The 14,441-nt window shown below is 37.5% G+C and overlaps 1 protein-coding gene across 1 annotated transcript; it reads right to left on the bottom strand.

The window, feature by feature from the left end:
• Positions 1-1,967: 1,967 nt before the first annotated feature.
• LOC103701083 lies at positions 1,968-14,059 on the bottom strand. Its single transcript, XM_008783040.3, has 7 exons — positions 13,658-14,059; positions 12,385-12,474; positions 12,082-12,162; positions 11,777-11,908; positions 8,174-8,392; positions 4,939-5,031; positions 1,968-2,392 (listed from the first exon to the last, which is right to left on the bottom strand). The coding sequence occupies exons 1-7, from the start codon at positions 13,880-13,882 to the stop codon at positions 2,231-2,233; spliced, it is 1,002 nt and encodes a 333-aa protein (XP_008781262.1). The 5' UTR covers positions 13,883-14,059; the 3' UTR covers positions 1,968-2,230.
• Positions 14,060-14,441: the final 382 nt, after the last annotated feature.

Here is a 14,441-nt window from a genome sequence, read left to right as displayed (position 1 = left end):
CTGCCACCTACTTAAGCAACTTTTCTCAAATTCATGTCAATTTTTATATGAGGAGCTCCTTTCGGAATTGTTTTCAGATCCAATTGATATAAGTTCTACATATAGAACAATGCTTGCGGCCATGGATTGTTTTAGTAAAACTTCATCCACGAATCAAGGTAAATGCATGATATCATAGTACACCATACTGTACCGGCTCGATGCCAATATATAGTATGGGAGATATACCGATACTTGGTACGCCAAATCAGCCTCCATACCAAATAGACTGATACAATAATAGAATAGCACCAATACGGAGCCAATACGAAGGCGGCATACCTTGCATGATATAAATCCTCCTTGAGCATCACTAATAAACGTGTTGGCATCCTCTCACCCACCTCTAAGAAAGTTGTCTAAGTTTGAAACATGTCTATAGAGGGCTAGCCGGAACCCACTAGCCATGGAGCATGAAGAAAAATATTTGCTACAACTGCTAGTCTTCATGTCGAAAGAATGCTAACATGGTACTACCGTAACCATGTAAATTTATCCCTACCTGGTAAACTAATCCTCTTGTTTGCATGAAAAATCATGGATTCTTACTGCCCCAAAGTCCCGGTGAAAGGGAAAGACCACAATCACACTGTGGTGACTGTATCTGAACTCTTTCTATAGTGGAAGAATAAAAGGACTATCACAACATTTGAATGTCTCTTGGTTGGACCAAGGAGACGTCTTTATAAGTAACAGCTCTTTTGCTGTTTCCGCATGTCTGCTTTGGGTTCTGAAGTTGAGAGTTGTAGGAAACTGAATCCTTCAAGCATACATTAGGAGGGCTCAGTTTCCTCCAACATCTCATCTTCAATGGCTCAAACGATTTCCCTACCAACCCAATTAGTAGTTTCTTCTATAGGTAAGACTGATGTTGAGTTTTGAATGCGAGAGAATTGGAGGAGATCAAACCACTTGCAGCGACAATTGGTTTGGTTTCCTCCAATTTTTCACTTTCAACTGCTCAACCAATGACTGGGTGTTGAAGCTGAATGTGAGAATTAGAGGAACCTGAACCCATATTTTTATTATAGTCGCAGGTTCAGTTTCCTCTAATATCTCACCTTTAGCTACTCAGCAATATGCAATTCAACTCATCTGGCCTTCCAATCAAAGAAAGGATATCCTTTTCTTTTTCTCAAAAAAAATGATGAAAAAAAAGAAAGGGACAGAAAAAGATGGAGCAAATTGAAAACCTGGGCTTCTTTAGACTTCTTCGCTGCTAATCATGTGTTTAGAGAAGCTAATTTTCCTGCAGACTAGCTGGCTGGAAGAGACTTGGATTGTGATATCTCCCCAAATATTGTTCTGCAGTCTCGCTGAGATAGTTTAAGCCTGGGATGGAGTATTTTCCTTTGATGCCTCCCCTCCAATCAGTCCAAGCTTCTGAAGCTCCTGTATGTTTGCTCCATATCTTACAATCCCCAAGGTTGAAGTTCTCTTAGTTATCATCATGATGCCTGCATTCATTAGCTTCAAGACAGGATGCCTTCATTCGGTAGATGATTAGAATTTGTGATCGTCTCTTTGTATTAACTTAACACTGTTTGATGCAGGACCCCGCTACTGCATTAATAGGCTTCCTTGCTTTTTAATCTTCATTTGATTTGCTAAGGAGAAGGCTGATAAGAAATATTGGAGAACCCACGATGGCAGGGCCTGGCAGAATACACTCACCAGAGAAGTCGACGAGAACTTCCTTTTCCTTTCGTCACACCAAGGTTGCAGAGAACATATGCATGCCTATGGATTGTAGTCCATTTCAAGTGATAGCTTTGCTAATATCAGAGATAGAACTAGACAAAGTATGCCGTTTTGTTATTTATCCTTTTCTTTTCATTTCCTTATTTTTTTTTGATCATACGCCACATTTTGACAAGGCCAACTCACGCCAATCCGCTCAACCAAACCAGCAGTATAAATCAATCAAGTAAAACCTAAAAAATCTTTGAAACTTGCATTCTTATATATATTATAAAAAAAATACATGGGCACAATTTAATTTCCTCTTCTACTACTAATGTAAGAACAGAGACAGTTTCTCTTCTGCAATGGAGCCTTTAGGACGCCAATAGGCTGTGTGGCTGCTGAGCATGTACATAAACTGGATGCTCAATGGATTAAGGTACACTAGCATGGCAATTCTCACAGCCATTTACTCTCACTTTAATTAGAATTAACTGCTGCTATGTCTTCAGACGTTCTCCCCCGGTGGTAGCTCAGCAAGCTTAGGAGTAGTGCCCAGCACTCTTTCCATGTCAAAGCGCACTTCAATATTGCGAATGCTATAGCCAACCACCATTAACCAGTAAAGCAGATTGGCAAGTTCAGGAGCACTTGTTTCCGTGACGGTGGTCTGAGTATGTGAAACGATAAGCATGAGATGAATCAGGCTCAACAGTAGAAAGAAGAAGAAAAAATAGAAATGATAACTTTGAACAGCATGATGAACAAGATGTTGATATGGGGCAGTGATTTCAGCCAGCCCATATGTGATGAGTTCTGTTTCCAAAGATAATTATAAAAAAAAAAACCTAGAACATGGTTAAAGAACAATTGAGCACAAACAACTTAAGTTAACCTCTGGGGTTCATTTGTCTAATGGAATTTATGTTACTTCAACTGATCAAAAAACTAAGCATTTTCAGCTAATACCAAAACTTAGCCAGTTTCAGCTGAAAATGCCCGATCAAGGAAATAATTTTTCTATCAATAAATTCAGTCGAAGCCAGAGATACATACAAATAGCATCTAAAAAATTACTGCATGAAAATGAAAAAAGAGAATGGAAATTCAAGCAAATTGCAATATCAGAGTGCAGGAACCATGTCCATGCTTTGCCAAAAAACAAAATCAAATGGTAAGAAACTATCAGAGGAAAGCAGTTCCTAACAATGCAGACTGATAATTAATGCATATCATGCCAACTATTATCAGCTACATCTCAAACAACCGGAAAAAATGTTTCCTTGATGGTGTGGATTAAAGCAAATTAAAACATGTCCACATCCTGATGCATTTTTCTTTTCATCTACTAGAACTCATTGGCCCTTACTTTTTTTTGAACCACAGTTGCTGCAATTCCTCCTAGTAACCTATTAACAATTCATAATACGTTACTATCTTGACCACATTTCATGTGACGTGAAATTTTAACAATGTCTTTTTTCATAAGACAAACATCTATCAATGTCATGAAGACTAGGTAAACCTTATGTCACAAAAGTCGTGAGAAAGAGAGAACAAACAATAGAAAATATTACACAGAGGAATTAAATAATTTAATAAGTCAAGGATTGGTTTCATTTGCCATCCTTAATCTCTGGTTAGAAAGCGTCAGGGAACTAATATTATTTCCAGAGCCCAGCTTACCCCACACAACCAAGGACCATATGAAGGAAGGATATACAAAAGCACCTGCCATTAGATATTACAAGATGCACAGTTTTAGACCTGCTACAGAATGATACTCAACCTGTAATTAATGTTTGCAACAAGCATAAAAAAAGAAGATATATTACTTCATGCTTCTAATTAGTAAAATAACTGAATGAACTTGAGGTTTCATCTTATTATATATTAAGAAACAACTGGTGTTTTCTCACATCTTATTAGGCACATAATAATGTTGCTTAACTTCCATGTATACAATGTTGATCAAGAAATTTGTTTCCTTGTCACAAGACTTATCTTTTCTATACAAAAATCACATGCATCATGCACACACCAACAGTGTTCTTTCTTATCTCCAACCTGAAAAATCCTAGAGAGGTAGCTAGCCATCATGCCTCAGATACCAGCTGTCCTCAAATTCCAAAGGACTGTGTATCAAAACTACGATTGACAATTCCCAGTAAAGATGTTGAACCCAATCTATCGATCATTAACTTAATAATATCGTCAAAAGGATTCCCCAAAGACAATTTTTCAATTGTTGCCGAACTATGAGGATAAACAGAATAAAGATACTGAGGTTCCACAAGTAGGTCTGCAGAAGAGGACAGTAGGTAAAGTTCATAATCTAATATAACTCAAAAAGGAAAAGGCCATATTTAAAGAAATTTCTGATTATTTTATTCATTGTCAGTACTACAAAAGAAAAAATTGAGAGATTAAAAAAAACAAGTTACCAGATAACTATTATGAAATTAATAGACATACTATTGGGCATGATATCTAAAATTCAACATTAAGTGATGAATGATATTCTGAGTAAAATAGGAGGCTTGTTGGAACCCACCTCTTGATTGATGATGTATTTAAGCAATACCGTTCACATTCATGCATGATGTTGACATCACCTGAAATACTTTTTTCTGGTTTTTCGACAATTACCAGTTTGCACTTATCTTAGACATCAGAGTTGTAGAATTTCAATTCTTGATAGAGCTTTACATTGATCAGGATGACAAATAATTTGATACTTAAAGCATGGACATCTATATTTTTGGGAATTAATGGCATAGAAATGTAATATTTGGTTGAGGTTGGGATTTGGAACCAAGACTTCAAGGTTGAGAAATTGCTGGTATAACTACCTTTCGAACATTGATCAAATCTTCATGCTTTTCAATGATAAATTTGAAGACAAACAACTATAACGTGAAGATGCGATAACCTTACAGTCTTGGACCTAATAGAGAAATAATACAGAAATTATTTACCTAAAATAAAAAACCGAATTCCACACCTTCAGAGAAGAGTAGGTGATTAAAATAATTTGAATTTTATCAGCAACTTAATTTGTCATAAGTAACATTATTAACCATTAATGAAACTTCCAGTCTTCAAAGTTAATATCCGCAATCCTCTCGTATACATTTAATTTTTGAGAAATCATATTCATAATTAATTATGGCCATTAAACGAACATGAAAGCAAGAGTGAAAGTTCGAGTTTGACCTTCATTTTTGCAGGATCTGAAACTACCAAAAGGCGCTTTATAAAGGTGTTCATAGCAAAAATAACATCCTCTCCAGCACTACTTGTCAGTTCCTGCATCCATTTATCATAAGGTTTAGTTATCGTATAGAAGCAGTGTGGAAGTACATATAGAGATAAAACAGTATTACAGTTTTTAAACCACCGTCCATATAATATTGAAGTTATAATTCAATTTATGCAGTTTATTTATCTTAATAAGCTAATTCCTAATTTCCAAAGAACATGTTCCTGCAAACATTAAAGAACATGTACGAAGAGAAATAATCAAAAATCATGCCAAATATATATTTTTCTGCATCTTATAGGAAATGTCTATAACTGAGGATAATAAAGAAGTATTTCTGACAAATGACAGAAGGTAAGCAGCCATGCTATCCACATACCAAATATGTAGAAAAGGATTTTAAGTCAAGTAGCACCAAAGCATCCTAGAAAGTTTCATCTGTAGCTAAAGTATAGCCTAATTTCAATAGGCCCAAGGGTGCAGCTGCTTGTGCACACTTCAGTGACATTGCTGAACTGCAGTTTGAAGAACCCACAGCTCAAATCCCACCATTTTTTCAAATATATGGACACTGAAATGTGGTTTTGAAAACCTCAACTTTTTGTTCTGAGAACTTGTAGAAAATTGTGCTGACAAATCCTTTTTGGGTTACAATGGTATCAAGTCCTTCAGATTAAATAGTTCTACCGATAACTACACCACCATATACTTAGCAATTAGATTTAAAAGTGGACTTCAAATTGTCTTCCTCCTATCTAACATAAATGAAAAATGTAATCCTCGATGTCAATGCTTTTGTAAAAATAATTTCTTTTTCCTTCTCCAATGAGCCAAATTTCAACTGCTTTCAGTCTACAATTTCAGTAGCAATGTACATTAGACAGCACCATATGGAGAAAGTAGAACCACCTAAAATTATAACTAAACAACCTTGTCACCAGAGCCAGGCTACCCTTTCTCCATATTGAAAGGACAGTTGCACCACCTTTCCAAACCAGTAACCACCCAAAATGCAACCACATGTTGCATGGTAGTAACTAGCAGCACTTCCAGGCGGGGAACACAAGAATTATACTATTTCATAATAAAGATGTTCTGCCAATCAGCGAGTTTATTACCTCCTGCAGTTTTTCAAGTGAACAGCATTATGACCATGTCCACAATATTAGCTTGCACTAATCAGGGTGCATGCCGAACTAGTTTCGACATATAGCAGTAAGCGTAGGTAATAAGCCTTTATATTTTATGTTTAATTTCAAAACCAATTTCCCAAACTCACTTATTCTGCTAGTGATTGACAACAACATCTCTAATCCAAAATCCATAGTCATCACCTATTGATTCAAGAAACCAGTTAACAGAACTCTATAAATAAGAAAACAATCTTCATCACAACGATCATTTAAGGTTCACTTTTGGTTTTGGTAAAGGGTTCGAACAAGGAGAAATATTATCCCTTTGTTGTATACTCAGACTTAAAATCTTCAATATATTTACATTTAGAGCACTCAAAGGCCATGAAGTTAATTAGGGTCATGAATTCCATTAAAAAAAGGATCGTGGAAGGCCTTAAGTCAGCATGTAATCTCAAATACGCTAATCACACAACTGTTCCTTTAAAAGGATGGATGAACATAGCCTTAGTAATATAAGCTCTCTTGGATGTTATAAATGGACTACTGATTGCTAGCTGAAATTAAACAGGAAAGGTATTAATTGGGTGAATGCACATGCTCCAAGGTTTGTTGAAGGAACAGGTTGTCATGGATGTGAGATGTGAGGTTAACAGTTTTTTCTGTGAGAAAGCTTAGGCTCCCTCGAACTTAGGACTTAGGAGTCCTAAGAGAACAAGACTGCATAACATCACAAGGATATTTACTAATACACTAGCAATGTAGCAAGGAAATTATTTGTCTACACTCGAGTAACTGTTGATGACGGCACTTCGGGAATGCCCACATACGTTATGCCTCTCTTCTAGAAATATGGTGGCTATAGCTAACAAGCCAGAGATAGTGCCAAGAAACTTCCTCGAAAAGGGTCAACTTTAGGGACAAGGTGAACATAATCTTTTCAAGTGTAATGAGTATGGCTCTTTTCTGGGAACTTGTTGGGTTGGAGTGACTTGTCAGAAGGAAATCCTAGAAAAGTATGCTTAGATTTTATAAAGAAACAATGAAAAGTAAGGCCATCGTTGAAGCCTATGATCCAAGGTTCACCAAACCGGTTTCGGAGGATGTATCGGACAGTGACTGGTTCAGCATGGCATAGATTTGTACTGTGCCGTTCTAGGGTGTACCAAAATAGGGAGAGCCGGAGGTGGTGGCGGAAAGAAAAAAGGCGAGAGGAAGAGAGAGACGGGGGGAGAGAGGGAGGAAGGGGGAGGTTTAGAGCGAAACCCTAACCCTCGGAGTAAGAGAGAGAGAGAGAGAGAGAGGGAGGGAGGGAAGAAAGGGGAGGGCCAAGGGAAACCCTAGCCTAACCCTTGGAGCAAGCTAAAGAGAGAGAGGGAAGGAGGGAAGGAGGGGGAGGGAAAGAGAGAAGGGAGGCTCATGATTTAAGCGAAACCTAGGCCCCATCTCGAATCAAATGGATGAACAATGCCAGTCCCCAACCTGTCCAATTCGATAGGCCCCAAACCAGCCAGTTTGGCATCGTTCGGCGAACCATGTTAAGATCCTTTCAATCAACATCAGTTTAAGGTGGGAAAAAGAATAGGCTGAGATTGTGTAGCAAAATTTGTGGCCCTAATTTACTAGAAGTTGCTAATAGTGACCTGACCCTTTGCCATTGCTTTGGTCATACTCAGGACAAACTTTAATATCATGAAGGTGAAGAGCTTTAGTTGTCTTCATTGAAGAAATGTCTAACGGGCATGAAGCACAAGAAATGTGCTTCTCTCCTTTGATATTAGATAGAATTAATCCACTTCTCTTAAATTAACAAACAGAAATTTTAGGGATCGGATTCGATAGATATTTTGAGGTGAATACAATATATCGTTTCATACTTATGCAGAAATTGTTTAGATGGTTGCTAGCTGTAACAAAATCATGAAGAAGGCAATTCATAGAACAAAAATTTGATAAAAATGATAAAGAGCAACTTTAAATACTACGTATAGTAGGGTACTAGAGAAAGATGTGCAGAAATTAAAAAATCACATGATCCTGTAAAAATTTTTAATACCTTCAAATTCTGAGGTTCTAAAGATTTCAAATAATCCAAAAGTTCATTCTGTCCATTTGGAGATCTCCTTGCAACTTGGCGGTTCAGTTCCTCAATTTCTGCTTCAAGCATTTCTATGTATTTCACTGCATCCATTTTCTCAAGGCCGGTAGCCTCATTCCACCTGATAACCTCTCCAGTCACCTTTTTCTGTGTGCCAGGCGCATAATCAGGTACATCCTACAATGGTAAAAAGGGGGCATATTATAAGAATTCCAATATTGAGACTAAAAACAGCATGAAGGAAAATTGTTTATTTATGTAATGCAGCAAAAATAGAAACATCATCAAACAGGTAAGCAATACAACATTGCAGAAATTAAACAAAGATATACTACATCTCTATGGCTAAATCTTTTGTGGTACTGATAAAGGGGGTTTTCTTTTTAATATGCAGATTAGCATGCCAAGGCTGCTGGAAGGAACTGTATAATATTAGTATATGTATAATTTCCAATTTATCTAAAATTCCATGGATCAAAAAATCTCCATTTTCAATGACAAAAAAGCACACTAGGGCTTCACACGTTTTTTTTTTTTTTTATCAACAATATAATGATTTCATACTCGCTAGCATAAGTTTGTCTATTTGAGACCTTAGCGCCATGACACGTGCATTTAAATTAGTTAAAGAATAGTTTGAAAAACAAAGAGCTTCCAATATCTCATTTTCATTAAACCAAAACTTGGCACTGATATGGAAATTGTTTGGGTCCGATTATGTATTTTATGATGTGTTTTAGGTAGGAAAGTAACTAAGAGTTACAACTCACGCTCTGTTGTGTGAAGAGTTTGTGCTACAGTAACCGTGATCATTTAGGAGTCCTGGCAAGAGTCAAATAGGTTGGTACTCGGTGGGATTTCAAGGGAATCTTTCTTTCTGAATTTGGAAGAGGCCCTAGATGACTCAAAGTTTTTTAGAGGCTGGTAGAGTGTATAAAGAGTCCAGAAGGGCTACTGAAAAAAATACGGTATGCTGAATTCTGTGAAAGAATAAAGAAGCCCTATTGGCCAAAGTTTGGCTGTCTCCTCTTCTATCTCTTTCTCTCGTACTTCTTCTCCCCTATCTTTCTTATTATTTTCTTTTCTTCCTCTTCTATCTATACTTTATTATTCTTTGTTCTATTCATCATTGATTGTTGATGTTGCTTAAGTTTATATCAGAGTTCTGTGAACAAATTTTGCATCTCCATATTATGATTTATTTAATCAATATATCAATCTATTTATTCCAAGAAAAATATTGATTCCTCTCTTGGTGTTTTGCTGCACTCGAAAAATCTCTAACAAATATTTACTATAATCTGGTCCAAAATATACACCAGATACTTCAGTTAAGAACTGCATTCGTTCTATTCCTTTTTCCTACTAGCTCCTCACTCAAAAACCCTAGACAGAACTTTTTGCACTACCATTTGCCGATAAATTTAGTTCTATTATTTGCTGTCCAATTCTCAGGACTTCAGACAGCGAGCAATAAAATTGCTTCACACCCTAAACTATCCAATCTCTATGATCCTCTCACACAGAACAGGCCAACCCTAAATGGTCCTGCATTAATTTGCATCCCCTCCTTTTCTTCCTAGCCTTTCATCATGTTATCAAATAAAGAGTTAGGTTTCAGGATTGATGCCTTTTATCAATATATCAAGTATGAGAAGAAAGTTTTCGAGCAAATGCATGCTGATTTGACACTTGTCAAGAGTGATCTAGTGTCAATAAACATACCTTTGAAAGCAATTGCACCATCTCTAGATATTAGATCATGTAGCAGTTCTAGTTCATCTCAAGCTTGCAAGCATCAGGTTTCAAAGCCAATCTTTTTAGCTCAAGGCGAAGTTGAGTTGCATGAAGAGCCTCCAGTTGAAGGCTACATTACGTGAAGGGCATGTGAGTGAAGTTCCATCATGTAAACAAGCTACAATTGAAGATCTACCAATTGGGAACCTTATACTCGTTGGGTCATCTAGCATTTGAAAGTTAGAACATCAAAGTAACAACAATGCACACGGAGAGCACTCGAGGTGAGATGAAGTCACAGTCTTCAATGCAATGAAAGAGATCAAGCAAAATGAAGATCTGTTCCGCATCACTTGGCTGGATTCAATGAACCATTAAATGTATACTATAAAGCTTGTTGATTGTCAATGAATAGCCATCAAACTGACCAATCAATAGTGTGATTGCAAGAAAATTCTAAGTAGCCCTTCATCATCAGATCTTGAGATTAAATGGTAAATCAAGTTTCAGAGTGACATCATGAAGATCTCGAGGACAAGATCTAAGTAGCAGAAGCGTATGATGCAGGAGCATCTTTTAGGTCCATAGATAGTCAAAGAAGGTAAATAGTCCAAGAGTCTTTTTGTTTTATTTGGTAAAGAAATTATTTGTCTCTGAATTATATATTTTATTAATTGATGTGTTTTAAATAGTTCACATCGCTGTAGCATGTACAGTATGCATTATGGTCACCGTGATCTTTTAGGAGTCCCAGTAAGAGTCAAGTAGGTTGGTAGTTAGTGGGATTTCAAGAGGATTTTTCTTTCTGCATTTGTAAGAGTCCTAGATGACTCAAACTAGGAACTTTTTTAGAGGGTTGGTAGAGTTTATAAAGAGGCAAGAAGTGCTTTCAAAAATATATATATATGGTATGCTGAATTCTACGAAAGAGCAAAGAAACCCTTTTGGCCAAGGTTTGCACGTCTCCTCTTCTCTCTCTCTCTCTCTCTCTCTCTCTCTCTCTCTCTCTCTCTCTCTCTCTTCTTCTCCCCTATCTTTCTTAGTAATTTTTCTTCTCCCTCTTCTATTTATACTTTATTATTCTCTGTTCATTGTTGACCATTGATGTTGCTTAATTTTATATCAGATTTCTGTCAGCCAATTCTGCATCTATCTATTATGATCTATTTAATTAATAGATCAATTTATTTATTCTAAGATCTATATTTATTCCTCTCTTGGTGTTTCGCTACACTCTAAAAATTTCTGCGCTCAATATTTACCACACTGGTCAAAAATCTCCAACAGACTTTTCAATTAAGCCCTTATTCTTTGTGTTCCCTTTTCTAATAGCTACTCGCTAAAAACCCCAGCTAGCTACACCCTAAACAATCATATCTCTATGGTCCTCCCATGAAATGCAGGCCAACCAACCCTAAGGGGTCCTGCACTGACATGCTGACTTGTTTATGACCTACTTGATCAAAAATGATGTTTGGCCTCCACAAGGCACAGAAATTCACTTGGTTAGCAAAGAAATCTTTCTCACGAAATCACATCAGTTATTATCAAGAAAGCACCAGTATTTTCAAAGTCAGGTATCCTGAGTTGCAATTTAATGTCACAAGATAGGACTAACATTTACATCATCTCCAGGGGGAAAAAAAAAGAAGAGAAAAAAATCCTTATAGAATAGAGTTTCCCATTAAAAGGTTAATAACATATAGCTATCTAACATAAGTTTCTTCTAATGTGGATATTAGCAAGAGACATGCACGGAAGCATCAAAAACTTCCTCGCCATTTTTTTACAAAATATGATGTTAATGCATAACTTTTGGCGTACCTTCTTATCTGTCGGATCTGGAAGAGCGATCTGCTCTAAACTTTGCTGCAGTTCCAAACGGTTCTGTGCATTCCTAAACATGTAGCCAGTCATCATGACACTATACATAAGTTGTGCCAGATTTTCAGCTACCTGATTCCATATGAAGCACATTATGTTCACATTAATAATATTAATGCCAAAGAAATGATTGCACAAAGCTATCAAAAAATGGGCATGTCACAGACCCCAAACTAATCATATTTCCCGTTACCAAGGAAAAGAGATATAGCAGAATTAAAAACCTAATGATTAGAATAACATACTGTGGTAACCGTTACTGCAAAAAATTGAGGAGGGAGCGTTCCAATCATATTTGTCACCGTTTGGCGCATGGCTTCAACAACCTCCAAGAGGAAAAAGAAGACATAAAAACACCAGGGTCGAGAAAAGCTTGAGTTTCTATTCAATTATGCTAGTATAAAGCAGTGTATTTATATGCATAGAAACCACATAATAATTTGATTTCTTAGGACAAGCTTGAACATGAATCTGAAATGGGTTCCATTCAAATCTAAAGAAAAGCTGCAATATTCAGACAAATCAAAATATATGAGATGGCACCTTACCTGTTGTGGTGCCCTTTTTAGAAATAACTCCATAAACTCCGGTTGAACATTTCTTACATATTCCAATAGAATGTCCCTCCTGCTCTTGGGCTGAGAACATTGAAAATCAGACTTAAGCAAGCTTTCATTTGAGAATGCATATTATCCATCTTAGTAATTACTCTCAAATATAATTACCCTCGCAATAGCACATAAGCAACTCAGGGCATAAACAGCACAATATCCAATGAACAATACAAAAAACTAAGCAGAAGCCATATCATGTTCTAGATAAAAAGAACTAAAGCAGACTAGATCACAGGAGTTCGGAGGGAAAGGGAGCAGGAGATAGAAATTGATATACTGTATCACCAACTTTTCTCATGATAGATTCTACCAACAGTTCATCATGAATACAAGAATAAGGAAGTATCAAAAGCTGGCAAGGTACATGAACTAGAAGACTATCATCCTAAAACTTAGAAGCAAAACATGTGAATGCTATGCTGCTTTGATGCATGTGGCATAAGTTACTCCTTTAAATATGATTAACCAGAATGAGATGTAAAAGAGGTGCAACTTTTGACAGATAATAAAAGAAGTGGCCCATTTTGAGAAATTTACCAAATCACACTCTATTTATAACAATTAGCTCTCTTGTCCATTAATGTCTGAAAACTACCACAGTTGTTGCATCATGCTTATGAAACCCTTCGCATCTGCAACTATGACAATTGGCAAGATCTTGGAATGGGACTGGACACGTCAGAAAATTAACAGATGATACAGGTCAGCTTATCCAAATATCACATGATACATAATAATAAAAAATCTTATAGAGAAATTAGGAAAATGTACGACTTCGAGTGTTCCCAAAAGAAAAAAAGAGGATTCTCTGAGTAAGCACCGCAAGGAAGAAAATTTTAACTAGCAAGATTTAACGATCGTCGCAAATTATCATGTGAGGAAAAATCAGAACTTTCGCACCAACAGTACAATAAGAAAGTGCTCTGAGATTAACCTAACCCAAATTTCTCCTTTCCAAGCCTAAACCTTTGTCGCTTGATATCATCCCTTTACCATTTCAAAAGTCGGAGACTTTGCACTACTGAATTCTGAGGTCCAAAAAGCAAACAAGACGAGAAAGTCCAAAACCATTTCAAACCCATCTAATCAAAGAAGCAAAAGCAACTGATCTCATCACATTCACCTCACCAGAGAAGACATATCAATCCAAAGTGCAAAATCGAAACAAAAATTGATCCAGAAGGCTACCAAGGGGAATGAGGGATACCAGATTTCCATTGGGGGGCTTGGAGTCGCCGCCCCCGGCCACGGCGTCAGGATCCTGGGCCCGAACTACCCTCAAACGGCATCTGCTGCTCCTCCGGAGTGGAAACGAGAGGAAGTGAGACGGAAGAGAGGGTGAAGAAGGGGAGAAGAGGAGAGACGACGGAGAAGTAGAGGGAGGAGGAGACAGGGTGGAGAGAAGCTTCGAGGAGGCAAGTAGGGAAGCCATGAGCTCTCTCTCGTTTCCTCTTACACTCTCTTGTTCTCCTCTATCCCGGGAATAAAATTGCCTCTCGCTGGAATTTTTCTCCGAGAAAATATGAGAAGAAGACGACAGAGAGGGAAGGGTGGGGAGAATTTGGCCGGCCGCTGGCTCCTCTGAGGCGAACGGAGCTGCGGAGGAACTCGAAGCCTAACGGCCCTTTCTCTAAGCGAAGATGGACCGACATTTGCCGTCCGATTCAGAAGATTCACTTATTTGACGGTCGAGATGCTTTCAGACAAGCTTATCCTTATGATGGATGGGGTTACATTGGTGCGACCAGGTTAAACGGCGTACAACGGATTACGAATCCACCGTAATGGTCATGTATCCGTACGTACGATGTTTGTCCTATTGAATCATCCACCATTGATTTGTGGGAACCAGCTTGGCTGATTAAATTTTGTGCATTGCACTGAACGCGGACTCGTGAGCGAAGGGGCATCTGAGGTTGGGGCACGTGATCATGACTACGCCATGTTGGTAGGAGTTTACTTGTCCTCAAATTAGAATTATGTAGCTGGAT

This window comes from Phoenix dactylifera, chromosome 17 (genome assembly GCF_009389715.1).
Source record: "Phoenix dactylifera cultivar Barhee BC4 chromosome 17, palm_55x_up_171113_PBpolish2nd_filt_p, whole genome shotgun sequence".
NCBI classification, from domain to species: Eukaryota; Viridiplantae; Streptophyta; class Magnoliopsida; order Arecales; family Arecaceae; genus Phoenix; species Phoenix dactylifera.
Note: the sequence above shows the minus strand (reverse complement) of the source record. Positions and strands in the feature narration are given on the sequence as shown.

What these genes read in the sequence shown, in the direction of transcription:
- LOC103701083 (XM_008783040.3), bottom strand. Translation starts at nt 13,882, where the DNA reads ATGGCTTCCCTACTTGCCTCCTCGAAGCTTCTCTCCACCCTGTCTCCT. An exon ending in TAAAAAGGGCACCACAACAG is followed by an intron (nt 12,163 to 12,384) that starts GTAAGGTGCCAT and finishes TTCCTCTTGGAG; the next exon opens with GTTGTTGAAGCCATGCGCCA. An exon ending in TTGCAGTAACGGTTACCACA is followed by an intron (nt 11,909 to 12,081) that starts GTATGTTATTCT and finishes ATATGGAATCAG; the next exon opens with GTAGCTGAAAATCTGGCACA.